General features: G+C 46.6%; 3 protein-coding genes across 4 annotated transcripts in view; 2 read left to right on the forward strand and 1 right to left on the reverse strand.

Moving 5' to 3' along the window:
- The window catches only part of LOC115058578 (myelin-oligodendrocyte glycoprotein-like), a 279,510-nt gene that overhangs the window by 210,027 nt on the left and 42,150 nt on the right, over nt 1-27,333 (forward strand). The window lies entirely within an intron of this gene.
- LOC115058548 (serine/threonine-protein kinase DCLK2-like) lies at nt 1,330-9,557 on the forward strand. Its single transcript, XM_029525921.1, has 15 exons — nt 1,330-1,765; nt 4,344-4,741; nt 6,487-6,613; nt 6,733-6,864; nt 6,984-7,072; nt 7,273-7,348; nt 7,436-7,541; nt 7,754-7,811; nt 7,936-8,055; nt 8,138-8,284; nt 8,446-8,579; nt 8,675-8,752; nt 8,836-8,932; nt 9,270-9,350; nt 9,432-9,557. The coding sequence occupies exons 1-15, from the start codon at nt 1,330-1,332 to the stop codon at nt 9,555-9,557; spliced, it is 2,205 nt and encodes a 734-aa protein (XP_029381781.1).
- Nucleotides 13,174-27,270, reverse strand: LOC115058543 (SH3 domain-containing protein 19-like). Of its 2 annotated transcripts, none has more exons than XM_029525911.1 (17): nt 26,929-27,270; nt 23,656-23,692; nt 21,599-21,639; nt 21,208-21,289; nt 20,756-20,891; nt 20,035-20,200; nt 18,750-19,961; nt 18,209-18,280; nt 17,078-17,492; nt 16,643-16,931; nt 16,347-16,556; nt 16,204-16,262; nt 15,860-16,110; nt 15,638-15,669; nt 15,392-15,557; nt 14,933-15,072; nt 13,174-14,858 (listed from the first exon to the last, which is right to left on the reverse strand). In XM_029525911.1, the coding sequence occupies exons 1-17, from the start codon at nt 27,014-27,016 to the stop codon at nt 14,751-14,753; spliced, it is 3,504 nt and encodes a 1,167-aa protein (XP_029381771.1). In that variant the 5' UTR covers nt 27,017-27,270; the 3' UTR covers nt 13,174-14,750. The 2 variants fall into 2 exon arrangements, with proteins under 2 accessions (XP_029381771.1, XP_029381770.1); XM_029525910.1 differs by having other exon boundaries at nt 14,933-15,090.

Raw genomic sequence — 27,333 nt, forward strand, 5'->3', positions numbered from 1 at the left:
GAGAGAGAGAAAGGGGGGGGGGGGGCGCCGCCATCACGTCGAGCCGCTGAGAGGAGGGGGGAGGAGGGGGGAGACAGCCGGTCTCTCCTCCCTCTGCTGCAGCGGCCATGCTGCTGCCGTCCGCCGTCCGTGTCGGTGCATCCCGGTGAAGTCCGCCTGCAGCCGCATCCCCGCATCCCGGGTCAGCGGCACCGGACCGGGACCAGGACCGGGACCAGGATCAGGACCGTGATCTGCTGGGGCCGCAGGGATCCAGACCGGAACACGGCACCGGCAGCGCGGAGGGGAGAGGAGAAAGGCTCCTTAGCAACAAACCGGTCTCACGGCATTATTGGTAGGTGGCTCCCTCCCTGTGTGTGTCTGTGTGTGTCTGTGTGTGCAGCCCAGTGTTTGTGTGGATAAAGTCAGTTTGTGTATCAGAACCAGGCTCAGTTCTTCTGCACATAAAATTCATCTGCACTGAAAATCAATGAACCTTTTCTCATTAGGATGGGAGTGTAGGTGTGTGTGTGTGTGTGTGTGTGTGTGTGTGTGTGGGGGGGGGGGGGGGGTGGGGGGGTGGTCACCTACATCCTGTTTAAATGTTTGGATTCATCCATAATGTGCATGAAAAGGCGTGACATCCTAAAGGAGGCCCGGTCTAATCCAGATCCTGGTCTCCTTCTGGACCTGGTCTGCCTGCAGCTCCTCCATCGGTCCTGACAGGAAACCATGTGACCCCCCCCCCCATTGTTCTTTTAAATCAGTGATGGAGGGACGGATCAGAACGCCGGTAGACAAAGAGTGACCGGGATGATCCCCCAGATTAAGGTTTAAGGCCGGCGCGGTGAGGTCACAGCTGGGTTACTGCGACTGCAGGAAGGTCGTTACGAGGACACATCCAAATCTCAAAGTGGACGGTTTGTTGGTGCAACTCCAGGTCCAGGATCTGAGCCTCAGAGATGAAAAACCATCAGGCTGAAGTTGAGGCCTTCTTCATCCTGCTTCCTCCCTTTTCACTGTCCTCACACCTCTGACCTGACGTCGTGGACCTGCGACTTTCTTTTTTGTGTTTGTGGTCTGGACTTCACCGATACAAAGACAGTCAGGAGCAGGTGCAGGTTTCTGGTTCTTCAGTCAGTTCAGTTGGACTCCAAGAATCTAAAAGAAACTCAAAGGCCTGAAAGCTGACTAGTTCCTCGTCTCTCTTTTGGGGAAAAACACGTTTTTACTGGATCTGAAAGGACTAGTCCCATTAGGACCAGGAACACAGGAAGCTTAGCGAGAGAATAAAAGTCCCGTCTGTTGTTGGGAGATGAAAGTTTGCTGACGCTGCTGGACGGATTCACAATGTCTCTCAGTAAGACGCTCGAGCTGGAGCACTTTGACGAACGTGACAAGGTTCGGCGGGGACGCTCCACCAGGGCCAAGAGGGATGACTCCACCAGCAGTGGTGGCGGCGGGGGGTCGGGCCCCAGCTCCAGGGGCAGCAGCCTGGTTCCGAGCCCTGCCCACAGCGCCAACTGCAGCTACTACCGGACCAGAACCCTTCAGGCCCTCACCTCCGAGAAACGGGCCAAAAAAGTCCGCTTCTACCGCAATGGAGACAGATACTTCAAAGGTCTGGTCTACGCCGTTTCTGGCGACCGCTTCCGCTCCTACGACGCGTTGCTGATGGAGCTGACGCGCTCGTTGGCCGACAACCTGCACCTCCCACAGGGCGTCCGCACCATCTACACTTTGGACGGAACCAAGAAGATCAGCAACATGGACGAGCTGGTGGAAGGTAAGAAGGCCCTTTCTCTGACTTCTGATTCAGTTCTTTCAAAGTGTGTTGCCCTGCTGATGTTTGCCCCTCCCTGAGCCCCAAACACTAACCACTGCGTTTTGGTGTTTGGACACATGAAGACAAGCCCCGCCCCTCCCTTCCTGTCTTTATGCTAAGCTAAGCTGACTGCCTCCTTTCCAGACATCACTCTTCTTGTTTAATTATTTCAAATAAAATATCAGCTTATTCCTTTAAAATATCTCCTAACACTCTTAATAAAATATATATTTTCAATAAAAAGGGATTTCTGAGCTTAATGAGAATCATTAGCATCAGGATGAAGTTTTTATAGCTTGTTTCTGACTTTATGAAGCCAGATCGGTTTGTGATTTTGGTCTTGTTATAACTAGCCGAGCTCCTTTGAGGGTTGATCTTTTAGGACGACTTTAAAGATTTCAAATTAAATACTAAACTGGGAAGGCGTGCAGTATTTGCTGAAGTTGTGTCAGATATATTCAAATATATTTTTAGTTTAGTTTATTTTGGATGAAAAGTGAAAAACGTCTGCCTCTGATAAAGGATCTCTGGGGGGTTTAAACTGATCTGTGATCCACTAAAATGTGGCATCGGTCGATTATCAGACTGTCAGTCTGTCCACAGATCCGTCAGCTGATCTGTCCTCCGTAAACTTCCCAGCTGTCTCCTTCCTGTCTCTCCACCTTCACTATGCAAACACACTTAAATTATTTATCCCCGTGTACATCAACAGCAGAATAATTACTGTAGAATCAATACAGAGGCCAAAACTTCCTGTCTGCCTTCAGATTCATGCTTTATTAAAGAGTCAAATAGGAGCCACAACCGTTTCATCCACAGAGTTAACAAAAACACTGAAGCAGGTGAAACCCAGAGAGGCCAGAGATCCAACCGCAAACAGGCTGCAGAGGTTCAGTCTGATGGATGATCATTAAATCTTCCACATCTAAATTTTAAAGGAGGACTCTGGAGTCCAGTCCAGCTGAACCATCAGTCTTTATTCAACCAGAGCCAGAACAGTCAGTCTTTATTAAACCTGAACCAGAACCGTCAAAGGGTCCAAATATTTTTTAGGACAACTCCGGCTTTAGTTGTTTTTTATCCTTTGACCCAAGTTTTCCACAGTATTTATTTTTTTTTTTTAGATGTCTGTGTTATGTGAAGAACATAAAACCCTCCAAACTCTAATTCTTCCACACAATCAGTCTGCTGTTCGAGCGAAATACAGGAAGTGGTTTTGTGTTTTTGAATAAAAACCCTGTCCAGCTGGTTTGAAAACACAAAAGGTGAAGTCATCACGTGGAGTCGACACAAGGTCAACCACACAATCGCTGACAGAGAGAGCTGCAGAGCGTGTAGGCATGAAACAGGGCGGGAAAGGTGTGTGTTTGAAGGAAACTGAAGCTGACAAGTGTGTGTTAAAAAATGGCGAGCTCTGCCACGAGCTATAGAAAGGTGGAGCAAGGTAGAGTAAAACAGAGACGGGGAGGGGGGGGGGGAGAGAGAGAGAGGAGACAGACAGAGGGTGAAAGAGAGAGAGAGAGACAGAGAGAGACAGAGAGAAAGAGAGATGGAAGGGGGGGGGCACAGCAGTGACTGCAGCTTCCATCATCACAGCAAAGAGAAGCACAATTATCCATCAATTAATCAATTAATCAGCTGATCGACAGTTGGCTAATCAGACAGCATTAATTATCAGCTTTAGTCATTTTTAAAGGAATAAAATGTGCCACGTTATTCTGTGGGGGAACAACATCAGTCCTGTTATTCTCTGAGAGCAACTAAACCCCAGAGCCCGATGACCTTTCGACCTTCAGACCTGTGGGGTCTACTGTGATACCTGCACTCACCCATTCTGGAGACACACATGGTGGAACAACACACACACACACTGATCTCACTAACGTTGGTCAGGTTAGCTGGTTCTAACCAGCTACCTGCTACAGCTAACCATGCTAACTTCACTCACCGGCTAACGGTCACCTTCTTCCGGTCAGCCGCCTCACCTGGCTCGTTCTGGGTCACCTTCTTCCGGTCAGCCGCCTCACCTGGCTCGTTCTGGGTCACCTTCTTCCGGTCAGCCGCCTCACCTGGCTCGTTCTCGGTCACCTTCTTCCGGTCAGCCGCCTCACCTGGCTCGTTCTCGGTCACCTTCTTCCGGTCAGCCGCCTCACCTGGCTGTTCTTCAGAGAAACCAATAATTTCGCGGGCTTTGTTTGAGCCGAACAAGCGTGTTGCCGTTGCTTAGCAACAGGTCTCAGGCCTCAGGCGACGGAAGCCCCAGAGGGCCAAAAGTGATTAACACAGAAAGGGCGAAGGAGTTAAAGTGCAACACAAAATGATGTTTAAGAATACAGAATATCTGACCTCCTCTGATGGGAATACGGTGTATAGCAGGGTACCACGATGAGGACGTTTTGCTGAGCCACCTGTTCGGTTTCCCAATAACTTTCAGTGTGACTCCATTGAAGATGGAAGTGTTTGGGTCTTTATATTCCTAACCCTTTCCGGTCCTAATGGACACGGACACTGTCTCACCTGCCGTCCTCCCCCCGTCCAGGTGAGTGTTACGTCTGCGCCTCCAACGAGCCGTACCGGAAGGTCGACTACACCAAGATCTCCATCCCCAGCTGGAAGCCCGGCGCCGCCCCCGGGACCGCCGCGGCGAGCTCGGCCCGGTCCTCCACCGCGTCCACCGGGGTGTCGGCGAGCACCGCCGCCGCCTCCAAAGACCGGGCCGACGGCCGGGAGGGCCGGGAGGGCCGGGAGAGCAAAGACTTCATCAAGCCCAAGCTGGTGACGGTGATCCGCAGCGGCGTGAAGCCCCGAAAGGCGGTGAGGATCCTGCTGAACAAGAAGACGGCTCACTCCTTCGACCAGGTGCTGGCCGACATCACCGAGGCCATCAAGCTGGACTCTGGAGCCGTGAAGAGGCTGTACACGCTGGACGGGAAACAGGTGAGAGGCCCCAGATGACCTTATCTGCTGCCTTATCCTGGAAAGTCTGAAAGGCTTCTGTACTGAGAAAAGTCAGGAAAAGTCTGAAAATATGTTCCTGAGCAAAGTCAGGAAAAACTATTAAAGGCTTCTGTTTCTGAGCAAAGTCAGGAAAAACTATTAAAGGCTTCTGTACTGAGCAAAGTCAGGAAAAACTATTAAAGGCTTCTGTACTGAGCAAAGTCAGGAAAAACTATTAAAGTCTTCTGTTTCTGAGCAAAGTCAGGAAAAAACTATTAAAGGCTTCTGTTTCTGAGCAAAGTCAGGAAAAACTATTAAAGTCTTCTGTACTGAGCAAAGTCAGGAAAAAACTATTAAAGGCTTCTGTACTGAGCAAAGTCAGGAAAAAACTATTAAAGGCTTCTGTTTCTGAGCAGTCAGGAAAAGTCTGAAAATCTGTTCCTGAACAAAGTCAGGAAAAACTATTAAAGTCTTCTGTACTGAGCAAAGTAATAATGGATGAAGAAATTCATTTAGTTTAATTGCAAATCAAATAATCGATAAATAATAAATAAAACATCTCCAGGTCAAACATTTTAATGAGAAATTAAATGTGTTAATTGTCCAGATTGTGTTCAAGGGAGCGTCTTTGGGCTGTAATTTTCAGCGTGTTAATATTTGCAGCAGTCAGCTGAAGAGAATCTGTCGTACAGACTCTGAATTTGCTCTGATCAGTTCAGGAACCCTTTTGTGAGTTAAAGATTGTGGATTTAAACTTATCACATGTTCCCTTGTGCAGCTATTTTTACCACACACACACACACACACACACTTTCTTTGAAGTCTCACATAGGAGTGTCTGCTGTGGCACAATGACAGTGCAGAGCTGATGAAACCAGAACCAGCTGAGACCTCGGACAGAATGACACATCCAGACGCACAAACACGAAAACACACACTCTCCTGTCGACACAAAGCTGATGTCTGCTGTGAAGGAAACAGAAGCAGGTGCTGCTCTCAAAATAAAAGCATCGTTACGTCAGATTTTTCAAAGCTTTTCTAACCTCTGAAGATAATCAGCTGATTTTAGAAAATTTTAAACTTTCTATGTTTCAAGAGACTTTTTTTTCCCACCTTGTGAATCTTATCTTAATGAGGGCTTTTATTTTGAAGGGAATGCTTTAATTCTCAGTGTCTCAGACAGTCTGAGTCTTTTCAGGCCGAGTGTGTGTTTGTGTGTGTCCTTTCAGTTTGTGCAGCCACTTAAAGTAGCAGGACAGAAACTACACACACACACACACACACAGTGCATACACATGGATGCTGCTGCCTGGTTGCCATGGCGACCGGTTGTCCAGTACCGCCCCCTTTTCTCCACAAACAGTGGGGGAGACAAAAAGGGAGGATGGAAGTTGTTGTGTAAACAGCTTGTGTATTTGCAGCAGACGCACAATTTAAATTCGCTCCCCACAGTTTTCAGGACAGAAACACACGGTTGAGTTAAAGAGTTTAATCCTCTGCTCATCTTTTCTTCACCTGCTCCTCCATCGCACTCTCTCTCTTTAGATCTGGGACGCTTTCATGCAATTTGTTTTTAATCCTCAAGACAGCTCCTAGACAGCAGTGTGCGTCTGTGTGTGTTGGCAGCAGCAAATGTGATTTGAATATTTCCAGCTGTCATCTGCTTGGTCTCACACACACACAAAACATCAATGCTGCGTTCACACAACTTTGATGTATTAATGTGTGTGTCTGTGTGTGTGTAGCTGACCTGTCTGCAGGATTTCTTCGGCGATGACGATGTGTTCATGGCATGTGGGCCGGAAAAGTTTCGTTACGCTCAGGACGACTTTGTGCTCACGCATAGCAGTAAAACACCGGCCTTTGTTAACGGTGAGACAGACACACACACACACACACACACACACACACACACACACACACACACACACACACACCACCAAACTTGATTCAAAATGTTGTCAGCAGTTCATCGGTTAATCTCCCTACAGAATGCCGGGTCAAAGCGCCTCGCTCTGCTGCTCCTCAGAAAACTACAACTCCCAAGATTCCCAGCAGCTCTGGGCTGTCCTCGTCCAAGACTCCGCCCAAAGGCCCGACCAGGACCAAGTCTCCTGGACCAGGTGTGGACCGACAGGAACCGTCAGACAGTAAAGTCTCAGCTGCATCATGGTGTTTTCCTGTGATGCCTTGCTCAAAGGCAATTTCAGCCAATCACACGGCTCCTTTCTGTTGTCTGTAGCCAATGAGGCCTCAGGATCGCAGCCAGCTGGGAAGTCGTCCAGGTCCAGCCCCTCCTCAACCAGCCCCGGGACCCGACGGAGCCTGAAGGTCAGAGCGATCGATGGGTTTGGGATTTACATAAAAAACAAGATGGAACCGACACAAATATTTATTTAGTTTGAGTTGGTGAATGAAACGATTTTTGGATTTGGATTTCAAAGTTAATATTTATATTTTCGAATGACACAAAGATTCTGTGCTGGTTTGTTTCCTGTTTTAATCCCTGAACTGGTCATGTTTCCGTCCAGGTCTCTCCTCGTCGTGCTTCCTCCACCGACGTGAACGGCGAGGCCGAGCAGGTGGAGGACGACGACGCCGTCGAAGGTTTGTGAACTTCGACCTTTACTGCTGTTCAACTTTCTCCACCTGCTGTTCATGTTTTAAATCTGTCGATCTGTTTCCTTCTGACAGTGAACGGAAATCGGTCCGTTTCTTCCTCCATCATCAACGACAAGTACAAAGTGGGTAAAGTGATCGGAGACGGGAACTTCGCCGTGGTGAAGGAGTGTGTGGAGAGGTGAGGAGGGAACGAGCCGTCAGGACTTCCTGCTCTTTGTGATGTCACAACAAAGCAGCTTCCTGAATTCTGATTATGAGTCTGAGTTAGTTTGCCCGGGTTTGTTGTTTTTGTGTTTTAATTTGTCGTTGTCCAGTTGTGAGCCGACATAATTCGACATTTAGCTCCGTTGATGGACGACTGTTCGAACTTGTGTTGTTTCTGGTCGGCAGGTCGACGGGACAAGAATTCGCCCTGAAGATCATCGACAAAGCTCGCTGCTGCGGGAAGGTAACAAATGTCCCCATTCGCTGTGAGCTCTGATTGGCTTGTTGACAAAAACCTGATAACTGATGATGTCACTGTTTCATCATCACGACGGTGTGTGTGTGTGTGTGTGTGTGTGTGAGAACAGGAACACCTGATTGAGAACGAGGTGGCGGTGCTGCGGAGGGTCCGTCACCCGAGCATCATCCAGTTAATCGAGGTGGACGAGACGCCGTCTCAGCTCTTCCTGGTTATGGAGCTCGTCAAGGTGCTTCCTCTTCCTGTTGGATGAAGACGCAGAAATGTTCGTAGTGCCTGAACGCCCATGTTTTCTGTTTTCCCTCCTTCAGGGCGGCGACCTGTTCGACGCCATCACGTCCTCCACCAAGTACAGCGAGCGAGACGCCAGCGCCATGGTCTTCAACTTGGCCGGCGCCATCAAGTACCTGCACCGGATGAACATCGTCCACCGAGATATCAAACCGGAGAACCTGCTGGTACACACACACACACAAATGAGAGAAAATAGGTTTAAAATTCATGTAATATGAACAGAACTGGGATAAAATCTGCAGTTGCAGGTTATTTGTTCTGTTTTCTTATTATTTCACTTCAGCTTCGTTTATCTCTGACGATCTGAAGTGTTTGTGTCCGTCAGGTCTGCGAGTATCCGGACGGCACCAAGTCGCTGAAGTTGGGGGATTTCGGTTTGGCCACGGTGGTGGAGGGGCCGCTCTACACCGTGTGCGGCACGCCGACCTACGTCGCCCCGGAAATCATCGCAGAGACCGGGTGAGATGACGACAAACACACACAAGACTTCATATTCGTGCACCAATCAGGTTTTTATGTCTGAAGAGTACCGCCCCCTTCGTCTCTGTGTGCAGGTACGGGCTGAAGGTGGACATCTGGGCGGCCGGAGTCATCACCTACATCCTGCTGTGTGGATTCCCTCCATTCAGAAGGTCTGAATATCATCAATAACCAACAAACCTGTTTTTATGGATCTGAAGGGGACTCTTGTTTAATGAGCGTTTCTCGTCCTCAGTGAGAATAACGTCCAGGAGGAGCTGTTCGATCAGATCCTCAGAGGGAAGCTGGAGTTTCCATCTCCAGACTGGGACACCGTCAGCCTGCCAGCAAAGGTATGGTCGCCATGGTGATGAGTTAAACGTGCATTTGGTTTCTGCTCTCATTTTTTTTTTTGGTATTTTAAGTTGTTGCCATGAAGAGATGGAATCTGATCGGTAGCTGACGTTCACAGACGGAGCTCAGAATCAGAACTCACTCAAATCTGAAACGTGTTGATTTCATTTCCACTTCCAAAGGAAATGACTCAGTAAATGTCCAAAAACTCTTCACTCTTACTTATTACCGTAACTACTTCCTGTTATTACCATCACCATATTATTAAGGGGGAAGAATTACTGAAGGTTATGTCCGTCTGTCCTGAATCTGACCGTCACATGACCTGCTCCTCAGATGCTGATTAGTCAGATGCTGCAGGTGAACGTGGACGCTCGCTTCACGGCCGAGGAGGTCCTGTCCCACCCCTGGGTGACGGTAAGAGAGCCACCACATGCAGAACTAACCTGGTTCTTTGGTTTGGAGGGAGTTCCCTGACTGGTCCGGTCTTTCCTTCAGGATGAGGCACCTGCGGACTCCAACACTGTGAGCGGCGCTGAAGACCAGACCGGCGGAGACGCGCCGGATCCGGAGCAGGAGTCACCGATCCTGGAAACCAAACAGGTTCCCTCCCCTCTGGTCTAAAAAAAAAAACACAAACCTCCTTCAGCTTTGTTTAAATTGTGAATCCGAAAGGTTTCCCACAACTCTGGTCCAGATTTCACCACGTACCTGCTTCCCTCACTGCCACTTCAGACCACATCGTGTTGTGTAACCATCTGGTCACCTCCTTTTTCTCTGGTCCTGAGTTCACCCTGATTCTTTAGCCTGTCTCGAATACAGCTGTGGTTTAGGACTGGACTTCCTTTTGCCACCATCTTGATTTACTGAAAACCCAACAAGTTCACTTGGATCCCATCTGGAACCATTTTTGTGTGTTGCACTCAAACGTCCCTTTCTGATCCAGTCCATGTACTGGGAACTGAACAGGTCTTGTAAATCCTGGTTTAGGATACGTGCTGGTTCTTGGAAACACATTAAGATCTCCAGTATTATTTCCAATGAATGACCTTTATGTGTAGAACAGCAGAGTCTCTGTTGTGTCTCCTTGATGAGCTCCATTAGAACTCCATCAAATGTCCGTTCTGATCAGTCGTCCCATTTTAGGCTCCAACGAAGTTGCCTCGCTGCTGCTTGAAGCAAATAAACCATATCAACACCATTAAGGTGCTTTTGGAAGAACTGACCACTGTGTCTCCGGGGACTTGGTCTTTTCTGGATCTGGTCTGACTGACACTTTACTCTGAGACTCTGGAAAAAGGCCTGGACCTGCTGATCCTCACGCAGACTTAAAGAAGTGATCCGTTTCGAAGGACTCCCTCTGGCTCCGGGATTATTTTCTTGGTCGTCTCTGCCGCCTGGCGTCCAGGATGTCTTCCATTAATTCTGGGAAACGTCCCATCTCTCCTGCCTTTATCCTCCAGCTCTCCTTCTGCCGGCCTGACGGGCGTCTGTCAGTCCGAGGAGGTAATCGAGTACTGTGCCTGTTAACGCTGCTGACGAACTGATCTCCTAAATCCTGAATCCTTCAAGTCCCCAAGTTCAGCTCCTCAGAACCGAGTGCTTATTATTCACTGTAAAAAAAAAAAAAGCTCATTGTTTCCAGTTTTTACCATTTTTCACCTAAACAGATAGATTAGTTTAGCCTAAAGTAAGAAATCTGGGAAACAGAGCAGCTAGAAACTCATCCATACAGATTCATTTATTCATGTAATCAGCACGAAATCTGAACCGTTTCCACGTTTCCACGTAACTGCAAATAAAAGATGGCAGGAGGAACTCTCCTACTGTTTTCTAAAATGTTGCTTAAATTCAAGAATCTCACATAAAAAAAAAAAAAAAAAACTTTTAGAGGTTTGAAATAAAAAATAATTGTCAGATTAATTTGAAAAACAAAAACTCAAAACAATGAGCTTCTCACTCCACCGAAGGACAAACTATCACTCGTCCTCCTCTTTGTACTGTATCTGAAACCTCACTGTTGTTGAACGCACCTTCGACAGCCTTTGGAAGGTCCAACCTGCAGTGTGACTAAAGGGCACATGAAGGTCCAAACTGTAAATACTGTAGATATCACTGTCTGTTGGTGTCTGTGTGAGTCAGTTGTGAAGTAGGGAAACAGTAGCAGTTTGAAAAAAAATACTCCTGTTAAAAAGAAATAATCCCATCGTAGACGTGACGCGTCAGCACCCCGAATGAACCTCGTTTTTCTGCTGAAGACAGAAAAAAAAAAGATTTTCCACCTCGACACGAGACAGTTTCACCTGTTAGTTACCGATTCAATGGAGGGAAGAGATACAAAAAAAAACAAAACAAAAGGTTTTGAGGGGTGTCGACAAACTGTAAGGAAAGAGTTCGTACCTGAACGCCGACGGAGCTCTTTCTTTACGAGGTCACCAGTCTCAGATGTGACGTCGTGGGTCGTCCAATCATATCGTCCATCCATCCACACACCCGTCATGCTGTCTGTTGATATTTCTGGTGATTAGAGTCACTGTGGATGAAGGAAAGGAGTGAGTGTGTGTGTGTGTGTGTGTGTGTGTGTGTGTGTGTGGACACGGTGGTCGCCTTTTATTTTCTGGATAAATTGACCTGATGCAGTGTTATGACCTCACCACGACCTTCCCATGGCCTTGACCTTTGGTCCGAGTCACTGGTTGAATATTTCCGCTGCTGAGGTCACGCCACAAAGCGTTCATGATGAACTTTGAACTTTGGTGACCCGGGGGAGGGGGGGGGGTTGAATGCGTTCTGTTACTTTAGACGTTTTTAAAAAGCAGAAAATTTCACCACTAACGCTGATAAACAACAACAGCGTCACATTCAGACTGTTGGCCAGCGCCCCCCGATGGTCAGTAGATGGAATGATGGTTTTCTGAACGCCACAAACGAGCCGAGCTTTAGCGTTAACACAATCGGTACACAACGACGATAAGCTAAGCTAGCTCTCCTCCGTCCACTGAACCTCATGAAGATCTGAAGTGCAACCAAACTCTTTTAATCAGTGGCTTGGCCTTTGACCTTTGACCTTCTATGCCTGCTATGAACCCAGTAGTCTTAATTCTTTTGTCTTTGCTTTATACCAAACCGACAGCAGCTGAAATCTCACTTTAAACGATGTCACGGCGCCTCGTTGGCCGGCTCTGAGTGTTTTGACATTTTGGGTTTCAGGCGGCGCTAAAGACAAGTTATTGGTTCACTGCTGGGCCTCAAACTCGTAACAATAAGTCGGTTGTTTGTGTTGCCAAAAAAAGTCAAACACACAAGTTTCCACCGATGCATCAGAAGTTGACTTGAAAACAGATTCTTGTTGAACTGAACGGAAACCATCAGCCCATTTTTAACAGCGACTGACACAAATCTGTTTTCAGCTTGCGCTGCGTTTACTGTCCACAAAAAAGTGGGAAGAAATGTACTCATGGTTTCTGATATTTTTTCAGTCAAAAGTTTTTTTGATAAGTGTTTTGACCTACGACTTCGTTGGGACTTGAATGCAGCTTTAATCTGCAGGCGGAGTTAAATGAGCAGTTCAAAGACTCCAAGTTAACTGCGGAGATTTCAGAGCGACCTTGACCTGGAGTCGCTTTAGATGTAAGACCCTTTGTGTGTCTGTGTGTTTTTAATCAAAGGAAATGTGTGCGATCATTTCATATCATGCCTCATTTTAGACAGAAACTGGTTTTTATTTTTAATTAAGTGCAGTAGACAAATGAAGACTTTGAACCAACCTGGGCTAGTTTTCCTGAAAGGAATCTGAAGTTTAATAAAATAAAAAACAAACACTTATTTATTATTCAGTGATTTCATTTGGGACAATCAAAAACAACATTTACAGGTCAAACTGAGGATTTTAAAATCTGACTTCAGCTCTGTGTTTTTAGGAAAACTAGTCCCAACGTGAGCGCGGCAGTGTTCTGAGGACATGTGGTCAACATGTTCTAACGCTAACGATGTGTAACGTGACGTGTGTTGATATGAAACATGTATGTTGGGATCAGGGCAGGGGAATCTGGAGAACACTGAGAAATCCCTGATTTGTATCAAGAAAAGATGAATTGAACTGTGAAAATAAAACTGATGCGACGGCATCATGTTATCCAAACTGTCTTTGATATTTATTTATCATCTTTGTTTGTTGGGTCACATTTCGGGTGCAGCGGAATAAAAGATGAATTATTTTAAAAGTAAAAAGCTATCAGACTGATGACTCAAAGTTTTATTTGGATTAAAAAGTTGGAATGTTTGGTTATACAGAAAACAGAATATAAGCCGTTCACTGTCTGTCTCACATTTACACACACACACAGACTCACAACTGTTAAAGTCACTATATTGGTGCACAACTGGTCCAACAGATGCAACTCAGAAGATTTTTCTGACAAAGAAACTAATCACAGAAAATCTAGACGCTCCAAAATTTGATTGATTGTCTTAAATTAATTTCGAAGCACGGTGCAGGTTAAATTTATATTTGTTTCTAAAAACTTCCCAAAATTCTATAACAACAACAACCCCATAATTTCCTCACGACTTCCAAACAATAGTAAATGGATCTGTGTTGGACTATCGGCCTGACTGGCTGTATCTTATTTTGAAAATCTGTGTGTAATGTTGCTTTGAGGGTTTTAAAATTAAATGGAAAAGCTAATAAATAACTTAATGATATGAAACGTGAGTTATGGTGGAATCTGTGCACATGTATCTTATTTAAAAAGAGGAATTCATCATCAGAGGAAATCTGCTTCCTCTTCAGTAGAAAGAAAAATAGTACCACTCCTGTTCAGTCTGGAAATGAAATGTTTGTGATGAAATGTTTTAACAAAGAAGGAAATTGTTAGAAATACATTTAAGCTCTGAGGATGTTTCAGTACCATCAGTGATTTGTTAAAGCTCCTTTTGTGAACATAAAACAAGTTTGTATCATATTTATTTCAGGTTTGTGCGAATGAGATGATTATTATTTGTATTTGTTTGCTTTTTTTGACCCTCTTGTTGTTTAGCTGCTTGTTTTAATTAAATATTGTTTTGGTTTACTAACAACTTATTTCCAAGTGCGTTGCAATTTCATAGTCTGTGTTTCATTCATCCAATGGTTGTTTCTTTAACTTGCTGTCTTTCAGAGTCAGTTGTGGAGCTGAGTTAAGTGACGTGTTGAGACTCGTACTGATGAACACGTAACATTTTCAAAATGTTCAAAGTTCATCAACGCAATATGTGCAACCTCTATCAATATCAACAGGTACTGTACCTCCTCGGATCATCCAGCTCGACAGTTAAACACTGAGGAGAAAACGCACAACAACACAAACCTTCCCGCAGTTCACACAGACACCCACATCAGGAAGCTTGATGTGAATCCTGTGGCGCTTTACAGCCGTCGTCTCCACACGGTTAGTTAAACTGAATTAAACCCGCCGAGCTCAGTCAGTGCAGTCCAGATGCAGCAGGCCGTTTCCATGGCGACGGTGAAACAGAGACAAATTTTTTCCTTTAGATCCCATCAGGCTGAGAAACTTTAGTCCAGGGTCAAAATCCAAAAGGAAAAAGTGAAATCCACAGAGAGCCGATCCAGACTGGGAGCAAAAACAACACGACAGGAAGTTGAGACAAAACTGAACTTTTGAATCCGTCGTCATCTTGACTTATTGATCGGAGAAGAATCTCTGTTGTCACGGCGATGTCAAACCACCAACATTAAAAAATGTAAATATTCCCAGAAAAAAAAAAACAAAAACACTGGAACAGGAAATGCTCCGCAGCGTCAAACCCATTTCCTCTTCAGAGGAGACAAACATAGTTTTTAGGCACAATGCCACGCTTCCCAGCCAAAACTCCCAGAATCCACTGCTCATCCACAGACTCCACCTGTGTGATGATGTCACCGACCTGCAGCAGAGGGAGAGACCAACGGTTCAGCTGAGTGACATTTACAGACAGGACAGGAAGTGATCCACACACACCTTCAGTGTGAGCTCATCCTCGCCCTCCGCTGTGAAGTCAAACAGAGCCTTAGCCGCCGCCGGCTGGACCGGGACCGGCGGCTGGACCGGGACCGGCGGCTGGACCAGGACCGGCGGCTGGACCAGGACCGGCGGCTGGACCAGGACCGGCGGCTGGACTGGACACACAAAGAGGACATTGGGATGAGAGACTTCAGCTGCCACATACGGACAAATGTGACGTGTCTCATCTTTAAAAACAGAACAATCGATTATCAACACTGCCAAAATATTTCCTGATGACCAATTCCCATGAGCACCAGGTGAAGGATCTCCGACTGTGTTGAAGTCTATGGGAAATATTTCAGACAACATTTATGTCTCTCCTTTCAGGTCTTCTACAGTTTCTCTAGTTTCAGTAAAGCCAAGATGGCTGAAGTCTGGGCTTCAAAATGGCAGTCACCAATGTGGCGGTCGTACCTTGTGTGAAAGCGGCGGGGTAAAGACCCTCTCTCCCCTCCAGCCTTCCTCTCCTCCAGTCGGCGTCGACGTGCTCAATCACTTGGATCAGCGCCCCCTTCTGGAAGGAGAGATCCTCTTCAGTCTGGCCGGGGAAGTCAAACACAGCCACAGCCCACTCCTCTGCCTAGACACACACAATGACGTGATGAATGTGTATTATGGATGAAAACACTGTCATGCTGTCATAAAAACAGAGTCACTAACCTCTGACTTTGGCTCTTGTGGGCTCTTTGTTTCTGTTGAGGACAAAATTCTTTATTCCTTTGCAGGACGGTTTGTATTTCAATACTAATAAAGATTTTATCTAACTGGAGATAAATGTTTTGCAAACACACTGCCTGTTCCTTAAAAAAAAAAAAAAAAAAAAAAAGCAGAAGAAGAGTGAAACTGTGAGGCCTCTAAAATGAACTCGACTCTTCAGCTCACCAGATGTTTCTATGAGTCGCGTCTCCAGCGATGGAGTCTTTGTCGTTTCTTCTGGTGATGACGCCGGCTGAGGGAGCGACTCAACCACCTCAGTGAAGCTCAGGGGAAATATTCCTAGTCGCCCGTGGATTTGGCCCCGCCCCCACTCCGGTCCTATGAGCTCGTGGAGGGCGATGACATCACCCTGCGAGAAGGTGAGCTCGTCCTCCTCCTCGCCATCGTAGTCGAACAAGGCGACGCACCGAGGCCCGCTGCGACACACAAGACCACAGACAGACATGGTGTTTGAAAGATGTTCAGGCTTCAGTGTGTCGTTCGTTGTGTTGTGTGTTTGTGCGTCGGACCTGACGGGAAGAGGCTCAGGTTGCTCTTTCTGCTCAGTCGGCTGCACAGGAAGGATGGACTAAAATGAAGGACAACAGAACTACCATCAACATCCTGTTTCGCTGTGCAGAAACATCTTGAAGAAGAGCGGCCGTATTCGTACCTGAGACTCTGACAGGCCAAGATCCTCCAACGCAGATTTTGATTGGCTGTCGAGATCGAGGGCCGGCTCCGGTTGTGTGTCCAAGTCCAGCAGACACTGAACTGACGGGCTGATGAGAGAGAGGACGGGGGCTTGACTCTTTCCTTCCCCTGGGAGAAGCTCTGAAGGAGCCGGGCTCGGATCGTCCAGGACAATCAGGACTTCCTGTTTCTGCAGTAACATTGGGAAAAATCAAACCTCATTAAATTGATGATCTCCCATTTCCTGTGTGTGTGTGTGTGTGTGTGTGTACGCACTGTGGAGCTGTTGTAGAGCGGATGTCCAGGCTTGGGCCGTGGCGGCAGAGGCGGTCCTCTCTTTGGGACCCTCTGTGCCTGCAGCTGATTTGCTGTCACAGAGGGGGGCGGAGTCTGTGAAGGCGCAGACTGGCTGACTGGTGATACGGAGGGGGCGGGGCTGATTTTGGAGGGAGGAGGAATCTGGTTGGCTGATGAAGCTGAGGCGATGACAGCCGGAGGTGGTGGCCGGCCGGGAGTGGACTTCATTGGTGGAGGACGGAGTGGGAGGAACTTCCCACCGGAGGGACTGAAGTTAGACGACAGAGAACAAAGAAGATATTAGAGCTGCAGCGATGATGATGATGATGATGACGACGACATCTAAACTTGATTTTCACTTCATAAAAACGATGAATAACAGAAAGCTGTACACCTCCATCCATTCATACTGACCGAGGAGGGAGAGGAGGATCTGAGGAGTTTGGGTTTGCAGCATTGTTGGTTTCAGCTTTGGTCTGAATCACTGGGCCTTTCCTCAGAGCTGGAGCTGGGGCTGGAGCTGGGGTTGGAGCTGGGGTTGGAGCTGGGGTTGGAGCTGGGGTTGGAGCTGGGGTTGGAGCTGGGGTTGGAGCTGGGATTGGAGCTGGGATTGGAGCTGGGATTGGGGTTGGAGCTGGGGTTGGAGGTTTGGTTGGTGCCGGAGCAGCAGCTGGAGCTGGGGTTGGAGCTGGGGTGGGGGGTTTGGTTGGTGCCGGAGCAGCAGCTGGACCAGGTGGTTTGGACGCTGTTGCTGCAGGTTTGGTTGGAACTGGGTTTGGATCTGGGGGTGTCGATGAGGATCCAACAGGTTTGGGGGCCAGATTTGGAGCTGAGGAGAAAATGAATCATCAGCTGGTGTCTTTAAATCCAGTTTCAGGTCATTCATTAACTACACTCTACTTTCTATAGCTGACATCTGACTGGACACTTTATTGTGAAGGAGCTGCAGGAAGTCACAGCTGGAGAACAGATAAGGCTCCATGTAAATCAACACATTTGCATGCTGGACTTTTCCCTCCTGTACACTACAAGCTGATGGGGTAATGAGATTAAAGATGTCCAACTTGAAATTCAGCACGTATTAGAAGAGGAAGCAAATGTTGTGTGGTTGGTTTTGTGTCCACGACGCATTCAAGTGCAGCAACAAGAATGTTTTCTGTCGTGCATAAAGAAGACAAGAGGATAAAGACACTCTTCATTGGTTACTGCCAATAAAGCCTGGCTCATTGCATCATGCGAATTATACACTGCCTGCCACACACAGCTGCACAGACACACAACTCTGACCCATCAAACTCACAGCACACAAACAGTGGGGGCATTTTTCTTCTCACACAATCGCAGTATTTTTCTTCCACAATGTTTGAATTGCACAATAAGCAACCCCCCCCCCCCCCCAAAAAACCTTCAACACACACCACTTTTAATCTCTTCATGCATATTTCTTCAACATAACGAAGCAAGATTTGTGTGTAAACTCTCAAATGCTCCATTGTAGCACATTTATGTCCAGCTCAGTATTCACACTGACACACACTCTCTTACCGCTGGCTCTGCGGGGCGAGGTCAGTGCTGCTGGTTTTGTCGGAATACTTGGACGGACACTTCCCACTTTTACTGATGGAAAAGAAGAGAAAAATAACAGGAACATTTCCCATCAGCCTTCGGTGATGCTGCTGCTTCCAGTTTAAGAGCATCTGGTTTTTATCCACCAAATAACAAATGTTCATTAAAATGTCAAACAATGGAACAATTCTTTTAAAAACATGATTATGAAGAAATAAATCAACATTCCCTCTGTCCTGATGATTTGCAGCTTCCCTTGTGTGTAAATCAGTAACACAACTAAGCACTAAAACTCTGTTTGTTATCACAACTGCAGCTGCTCACAGATAAGTTTCAGTCAACAAACTGGAGGTTTATCAGCAGATACTGCACAAACTCACGCTCAGCTTATCACTCAGGAAATAAACTGAACTTCAGCACACGTGCTGACGTGATGAGGCCTCCATGTGGTCTTTGATTACGGTTTACTTTGTCTTTTGGACAGTTAAATCAGTGGGCAGGTGTGAAAGACAACTCTCACCAGTTTGGTTTGTAGAGTCCTGTGTCTCTTCCCTTCCAGGCTCAGTGTCTGTCTGTGCTCCACCCCCAGCCTCCACTGACAGTCTCGGGGTGGTGTGGCTGGCGGTGGTGCTCCTCTCCAGGTTTGGTGCGCCCACACTGGCCCTGGGGGCGACTGGAGGTCTGGGTGGGGGTTTGGGATTGGCTGTGGAGGGCGTGTCACTGACAGAGGGGGTGTGTTTGGGTGGAGGAGGCCTGGGGGCCGGGACGGGGGCCGGGGTTTCTGTAGCAGACTGGGGTTTTGGTGATAGCGATGGTTTTTCACTGGTTTTGAAGGTTTGAGGTGCCGAAGCTGGAGCAGGTTTTGGTTTTTGGGCACATAAAGGTTCTGGTTCGGGAGCAGTCAAGTCCGCTGACGGGGACTCGGCTGCTTTCTGAGTCTCTGTGGTTGCTGCTGTCGATCCACCATCCTCCCAGAACACCTTGCTGGAAGGTTTTGGAGCATGCGAAAAGTTTTTGGGTTTTGGAGCAACAATGGGAGGGGCAGATTTGGCCGGTTGTCCCTGGAGACGTGGGCGTGGCCGGGGTTCAGGTTTCTTGGCGACACCAACGTCGCCACAGCTCCCATCAGCCACCTGCTGCTGCTCGAAGGCTTGGATCCTGGCTTTCAGAGTCGCCATGTCCTCCCAGTCCTCTTGCTTGTCTTCGTCCTCACTCTCTGACTGGCTGTAGCCGCTGCTTTCGCCGTGGCACTCAGGGAAGCCCCAGTCGTCGGAGCTGAAGGCCTCGAGCAGCTCTTGCAGGTACTTCCCCTGACTCGCTTCCTGGTTGCTGGCGTTAGCGCCTGCACGGGCGGCTAGCGTGGCCAAACCGTCCTCACGCAGTTTCACCAAAGTCTGAACTTTGACCTCGTTGCTGACGGGCTGGACACTGATCTTAGAGCGAGGGCGCGGTCTTGGACAATCCAACTGCACCTGAGAGGAAGTGGAGGTTGCCGTGTCAACAGCAGCACGACTTTGATCCCATTGGTCGGTTTGAGATCCGATGTTGGAGGTCAGAGTCGAACAAAGATCAGCGAGGACATCACAGGACTGAGCCTGTGGGGAGGCGTGTGTGATCGGCTCAGGGGGTGTGTCACTGTTAACGGACTGAATGGTGGCGGCGGTGACGGTAACGTGAGATGACTTGGCAGGAAAAGGAAGAGGCGGTCGTGGTGGCCTTACTGGTCTTCTCACTGCGCAAAACAAACGATTCTGACTTAGCAACATGAAGAGTGTTTTCAAAACGAATGAATGAGCCACACTCACCCCGTGGGTCTTGGAGATCAGGATCAGATCCCGGGTCGGTCTGTGTGGCAATGGTTATTGTGAAAACCGGACGTGGTGCAGATGAGGAGGACCTGGAGGAAGATGGAGGCAGGAGACTCTGCTCCTGTGTCTTCTCCCTGATCACCTCCTCGTAGGAGGGAGGAGGCTGAGGAGGAGAGAAACATCATCATCATCGCAGCCAGCCATCTGTGGTTTGTCAAGTACAGCATTAAATGATTGGTCATTCAACAGAGAGCCAACAAGCAACTGTGCAGATAAATAATAATCATCACAGGAATGTTGCAGGTAAAAATTGAGCGGGATAAACTGAGATAAATAACAACAATGTATTTTTCACTCAATTTAAAAAGAACTTTATCTCAGGACTGAACTCAACCTGACTCACATTCAGCAGGAGACAGATTCTCCACATGATGGCGCTGCAGAGTCACATTCATTTATTTTCCATTTTTCCTTATTTATTTGCTCATTCAGAGTTTGGATGACCTGAATTAATCTGTGTCAGATGCACACGGATGGGCCGATCACATTTCACCAGAGCAGGGGATACGAGATGTGGTACGACTTAAAGCTTTTCTTCATTGTTTCCTTGTTTGTTTGATGCTTTCAGCTCGAACTAAAACTGCTGCTGTCTGCAGACTTGCAGAAAATTATAGCTTCAGGTCCCCCCCAACTGAGCTCAACACAAACGGATTGTTACCTGGATGGTTGGGGGGATGGTGGCTCCCCAGATCTGAGCTGCAGGAGGAGGGGGAGGTGGGAATCCTCCAGAGGCCCCTGGGAACCAGGAAGTGGAGGCCAGCGGTTCTGCAGACAGGATGGTGATCTCTGGTCGCCTGGCAACAGGCACAGATAACAGAAACTCAGCAGAAATACGTGCAGCCATAGTCATGGAAAAGAAAAAGTTAAATGTACGTGTTGTCTGGTTTATTAGCGTTCCAGTTCCTGCCCCCCCCCCCCAAAAAAAAAACAAAAAACGAAATCATCAACCAGGTCTGACAATATACAGTGACACAAAGGTTTTCTTCTTCTTCGTGTGTTTTAACAGATTACTGGGTTAAAACCTCTGAGGAACAAGATGAGTGTGGGAGGACAGTTTTATGTGGCAGAGTGATTTGTGGCTTAATGTTTCTGAAGCCAGCAGCGTCTCACCTCCGCTCTCTGTCTCTATCCCTGTCCCTGTCCCGCTCTCTGTCTCTGGGCGTCTCTGAGAGGGACGTCGACCTGGTGGAGGCTGATAACACAGACAGAAAACGGCAACAAAGTTAAAGATAGACAACAGCTTCAGTGCAGAGCGGTGATTTCTGGCTTTAAAATGAGCTTTCCAACCAACAAACCCTTATTTATAGCTACGACTGAATGAGAGAACACACCTACTCATTTGTTACATGTGAGAATGTGTGACACGCAGATTTAACTTTAACCTTCCCGAGCAGAAGGAGGAAAGGAGCACATCCACGTCCACATTGTTGACTTTTCACAGAGACACGCAAAAAGCACATAAAGAAGAAGCAGGACTTCAAAGAGGAAGATTAACACTCACTTCTCTTGATGACAGCTCGGATGGATGAAAGAGGTCCCTGGCTGTAGAAAGGGAAGGAAAGTATGAGTCACATTAGTTCACCTCTGTTGCATTCCCTCTTTCCCAGTGATAAATATTGCTTGGCTGTAGTGGGACTTTTTTTTTTTTTTTTAGTTTTTTCTGGAACAGTAAAACAGGCAAAACAAACTTAGCTTAGAAATAGTTGAGTACAGACCCAGAAAAGGGAAATCTAATAACACAAGGAGCGTTTTGTTACTGACAAACCAATGAAAAGCTCCTAAAAGTCTAATTCTGTTGTTTTAGAAGGTGTTCAGCAGCTGTAGATCACAACGAGGATAAAACACCTCATTTCATCTTGGATTAATGTGTGCCCAAAAATTAACAGGAAGTTTTGTGTCACAGGCCATTTAAACTAACCAGTTTCCTCCTTTGTGGTTTCAGGAATTCTGTTTTTTAGCTTCTATAGCAAAGAATCTTTTCCCCTCATTGAGACTTTTCTTCAGAAATTCCAGACGTCACCAGTCTGCAACCCAAACTGTCAAAACATTTCCAAGGAAGTTCAGGATCTCCAGGTTCACAAGAAAGACAGTGTGAGCCAAAATTCCTCCCATTAAAGTGGAGAAAGTACCTGTTGCTAGGAAGGTTAGGAAACTGCGACAACAGGAGGAGGTCAGATGTTTTTCTGCCACAGAGCTGCTAACCATGAACAGACAAACATGACTCACCCTGACGCTGCAAACACACCGCTTCACTTCAAACACTGATGGAAAAATACTCCCCTCTCCATTCGCCCCAAAGCTCCAGATGTAAAGTTTGACAAAAGAGAAACTTGGTAAAATCATGCGAGCATTTTGTGAGGTTTATATGTTGTTGATTTAAGGATGGTACGTCTGTTGGAGTTGGTGTCCATGTGGTGTTGGATTACTAATCAGGTCTGGGATCTATTTAATATGGGCGTATTTAAAGGTCCCAGTGCACGGAGAAATGCTCAGTCACAGTTTCATAAACACCGCTCCTCCATGCAAGTGCGGCTTTTCTGTGTTTGGCAAATGGCGTCATGGCTTTTCCTTTTACCCCATTACCTCATTTTGGGGTGTGAGCAGTGAAACCCTGACCCTGATGTAGAGCTGCTAAAGCACCAAGTGAGGCAGACGTCAGAGAGAGGGGGCAGGAAGGCCTAATTCATTCAGGAGGGATTGGAACATAAATAAGAAGGCTTGAAGCTTACCTGTGGGGTTTTTGACCATTGGTAGTTCAAAGGGCAACGAATTAATGAAAGGATCGCCGTCTTTTTGGCACACTGGGTTTCATATTATTGGTTGGTGGAAGGAACAAGTCAACAAAAGCCAAACAGTCTAAACCCTAAACCTAAACCTGCACGTGGTCTTTGCTCCAGAGAGAATATATGAAATCACTCAGATGGTTTTTGGTTCTTTAAATATATCTCCTTATAGATACCAACCCTTCAAAATAAGAGACACCAGAAACACATATAAAAATGGGACCTTCAAGTCGAAGGAACAGTTCATATAAAAATAACTTTTATTCAACAAGAAGACTTCCATAGAGGGGTTTTCTGATTATAACCTTAGTGAGCAGATCATTTCTCCATGTGAGTTCTGCTGAAGGAGAAGAGAAGCACGTACTTGTTGGTCCAGGATCTTACTGGAACACACCAAACTACAGCAGCAAAAATAATTTCACGGTAAAGCTCTTTGTTTAACTAACTTCTACTCCCAGTCTGCTATTTTAGACCGAGTTGGGGGAAGGGGGTTTCAAAGATTTCACAACTTCTTACGATCCCTTTTGTCTCTCTACTTGAAGTGAAGCGAACTCAAACCGGGACTCCATTTTCCCCAATAAACAGACACACACAGTCTTTGAACTCTGTGACTTCTCCGGCCTGTTGCCATGCTAACCAGACAGCAGCCAAAATACTTTCAGGAGTGTGTCACACTGGGAAACCAAACGGAGGAAAAGTAGTCCCTGAAAGTCTGCAAGGACGCTGAAGAAAGCAGTCCAGAGGAGTGAGTGGCCTCCAAAGGACAACGTCTTACCTGTGACGATGCTCAGGCTTACGTCTGTCAGCACGACCTGGAGAGAGGAAGACGGAAACGTCATCACATCAAGTATGAAGCGTACCATTCGAATGTTTCATCAATCAGAGAATCGTTTACCTTTTCTCTGATCACAAAGTGTTACTTTGATAAATGATAATATTTCAGAGGAAATGTCTTCTATTGATTGACCAAGACCACAAAGAATTAGAGGCCAAATACTAAGTAATGTTGTAATACAGGTATTCATTAGCAAGTGTCCTTCCAGCCTTGGACATACGTGGAGACGAGACCTAAAAATACAGTTCAGTGAAGGTTTTTCCCACCAACAGATTTCTTGGTTTTGGAAATATCAAACTATAACCAGTCCTGATGATCAAGCATTAAGAAAGAGCAAAGAAATGAAAAAACCCTGACACCATTAAAATGTCAACTCCAACTCCAAATGATAGAAAGAGAGAATACGTCACAATTCCCCGCCCACATTCGTTTGACGTCAGGTGACCACAGTGACGAGCAACAAGCTGCAAAAGTTAAAATAAATAAATAAATCCAACAAACTGGTGTCCTCAACTGAAGCCCCCGTTAACTCAAAGAAAAAATAGGACCTCTGGACTTTTGGTCAGTGTTTGCATTTCCTACCTCTTCTTCTCTTCACAGCCCGAACAGATTCCGGGTCAGTTGGACTCGCTGTGGCGTCCAGAGACAACAAACGATGTTTGGAAAACACTCTGACAGCACTTCCTTCTTTCTTTTTCTTCCTACTCTCCAATCCAAAAGTCAATTTTTCTCTTTCCTCTGCTCTGTTAACTTCTTCTCGACTCTATCCTTCTCTGACTGGACCGCCCGTGTGTGGCAGCCAGCTCTCTGATTGGCTGACAGCACTCACGAAGCGAGGCTGTGATTGGGCGCTGTGGGATTCTGCTGGAGTCATCAGGAGTTTTTAACACTTCCAGATGTTTGTCCTGCAGCGGGCTGGCTGAGCTCTGAGCTGGAGCTGCGCTCAAACACGAAGATGCACACCGCAGCAGAATTTCCAGTTTCGTCATCTGTTGGGTTTCCTGTCTGACACGGGTCAAAGGTCACAGGTCAGGGAGTGGAGATCAAAAGGGATTTAAAGGTTTTTGCAGCAGACGAGACACCCTTAAAGCTGCCATAATCAAAAGCTTTTTATTGTTAATAAATCAAATGAGTATTTTTACATGACCAGTTATCACCTGAGTCAGTTCTGTGGAACATTTAGCACCTTTTAACTGGTTTTCAATTCACACCCCACAACTTTCAAAAATAAAACTACAGGTTGGAAGCTTCACGGTCATGTGATGTTACAGGAACTCATTCATGATTTGAACCTTTCACTGTAACAGAGAATTTTTCCTTTTGTAAACGAACAATGGGACATTTATCAGCACATTATCAGGCACTTTGTCTTTGGAGCGTCTCAAAACTTTGTGGGAGTCTGTAAAAAGATGATTTCCTCATGAAGTCCATCAGTGGATGTTCATTCCTCCCAGCATCTCTCCTGGTTTACTTTGAAAACATTAACAACTTCAGTCTTGCTATTTCTTCTCAAGAAACATTTCGAAAGTTCACTTCAGACCAATGTTTTGATTAAGCTGCTTTTCCCAAGCCAAAGAGGCTAAAGACAAACTTTGTGGGACCAACTGATTTCAGTTCCCCTCCTCTAAAAAAAACAAAACATAAATTAACCACAGATTGTCTTTGGATCCACACGGACCAGATCTTTCCAAAGTCTGATTTGGATCCAAATATTTTAAGCTACTCTCAAATTAAATTTCCTCCACGCTGCAAAATATGTGCAAACCTTTGGAGTCAAAATTCTTTTTTTAAATGTAAAAAATAAATAAATAAATAAAAGCACACATTAGAAACACATTTGTTGGAAACTCAGTGACCTCAGCTGGTCAAATGCTGGAGTTTCACTGCAAAAACACCAGCTGACTCCAGAGCACATGTTAGCTGATGAATTTCTGGCTCTCCCAGGTGGATTTCTTAGTTGGTGATTCAGGGGAGCAAAAAAACAAAAACAGGCGGCTTCAGCTGAAACCAAGAGTTTAGAAGTCACTCACATCGAGGAAGTGCATTTAATCACTTTTCTGTCTTTACATGGATATTTAGAAAAATGTGTTTTAAGAGTCTTTTTTGCTCGTCTCTGGAACGCACTTCCCAGTCAGATGGACTGATACCTGATATCACCTGGCAGAAAAACGTCTTCTTTTGTTGCCAAACAAATGTCACTTCCTGATGCGTTCTCTGTCGGCGGTATAATGGTGCTTTTTGTCACAGATTCCTTCCAAAGGTTTTCAGACTGAACTGTGATGTTACTTAACAGGTTATATCGAGCTCTGGCCTGAGGATCGTTTGAAAAGCGTCTGTGGGATTGTACACTTTTACTCTACACAACAAAAACACAAACTAACAAAGAACGGCCTTGACAAGTCAAGACGTGTTAAATTATGACTTGTGGTTGTCTGAATGAGACAGAGAGTGAACAGGACAAAGAAGGACGGACTTGTACATTAAATTAATGGCTGTAAGTCTTGGCACAGGCCTGCACCATTACAGCCAACTGTGTGTGTCTGTATGTGTGAACTTTAACCCCAATTTGCAGGTTTGTGTATGAGTTTATGGCTTTGGGTTGGAGAGGGTTACTCCCACAGTTCATATGGTAACGAATAAGAAAAACCCTTATTCCACCTCCAAGAGCTAATGATCAATATCCAATAATTTGTCTGACGATCCTCACACCAAAGAAAGACACACAAAATGACCAGAAGGACACACTAAACTTCTGCAGAGTAACACAAGACCACGTCGAGACCCACAAAGATGAGAAAGTGAGAGAAGAAGACAGAAACAGTGAAAAATGGGCCCAAAATGAACTCAACACAATAAAAGAACAACAGACAAACTGCCACACAACACCACAGACACAGACTGCTCCTCTTCTGGATCACACAACTTTAACTGTAACACAACTTTTGTGTGAAACGACAGTTACAGCGTTCAGTTTCCTGGTTTGTGTTGTTTGTGTTGTTTGTTTGTGTCGTTTGTCACAGAAATGACCCAAATTCACCACAAACACAAACAACAACAACAACAACTTGGGTGTTTGTGCTGATTGTTGGTCGGAGGTTTTGTGTAGTTGAGCTGTGACAGCTTGTTTTTCAGACAGAAGTGGATAAATGCGGCGGACACCGGGCGGACTCGGCTCCGAAGGCCGACCCCGGTCGGTGTTTTTCGGGTGTTTACCTCCGGAGCTGCCGGCCGGCCGTCGGATCACTTGTTCCCGGGTGTCCCTCATGTTTTCCTCCTCTTCCTCCGACCGAGCCTCGGCCATTTCTGCTTTTTATGGGCCTTTCCCTTCTTCCTCCTCTGCTGTCCTCCGGGTCAACGCCGAGGCAGCCCCATTACTCCTGCCGGGGTTTCGGTCGCTAACGTCGGCCGCCTCCGCCGCCACAAGCCGGGACAAGTTGACCGAGACTCCGCCGACTCCAGGATCCGGCTCCGGGTGCCCGGCGGGACGAAGTGTGTGGTGGTGTGTGGTGTTGTGTGGAGTTGTGTTGTGTTGTATGATGTTGTGTTGAGTTGACCCCCCCCCCCTCCTCCTCTTCTACCCGCGCGAGTTCACGGTGAGGAGCCGCACGAGCTCCGGCT

Source organism: Echeneis naucrates, chromosome 18, assembly GCF_900963305.1.
Source record: "Echeneis naucrates chromosome 18, fEcheNa1.1, whole genome shotgun sequence".
NCBI lineage: Eukaryota > Metazoa > Chordata > Actinopteri > Carangiformes > Echeneidae > Echeneis > Echeneis naucrates.

What these genes read in the sequence shown, in the direction of transcription:
- LOC115058548 (XM_029525921.1), top strand. Translation starts at nt 1,330, where the DNA reads ATGTCTCTCAGTAAGACGCTCGAGCTGGAGCACTTTGACGAACGTGAC. An exon ending in ACACGCTGGACGGGAAACAG is followed by an intron (nt 4,742 to 6,486) that starts GTGAGAGGCCCC and finishes GTGTGTGTGTAG; the next exon opens with CTGACCTGTCTGCAGGATTT. An exon ending in GGACGACGACGCCGTCGAAG is followed by an intron (nt 7,349 to 7,435) that starts GTTTGTGAACTT and finishes TCCTTCTGACAG; the next exon opens with TGAACGGAAATCGGTCCGTT.
- LOC115058543 (XM_029525910.1), bottom strand. Translation starts at nt 27,016, where the DNA reads ATGGCCGAGGCTCGGTCGGAGGAAGAGGAGGAAAACATGAGGGACACC. An exon ending in GCGACTCATAGAAACATCTG is followed by an intron (nt 15,670 to 15,859) that starts GTGAGCTGAAGA and finishes TGTCCTCAACAG; the next exon opens with AAACAAAGAGCCCACAAGAG. An exon ending in CCCCGCCGCTTTCACACAAG is followed by an intron (nt 15,091 to 15,391) that starts GTACGACCGCCA and finishes TTGTGTGTCCAG; the next exon opens with TCCAGCCGCCGGTCCTGGTC.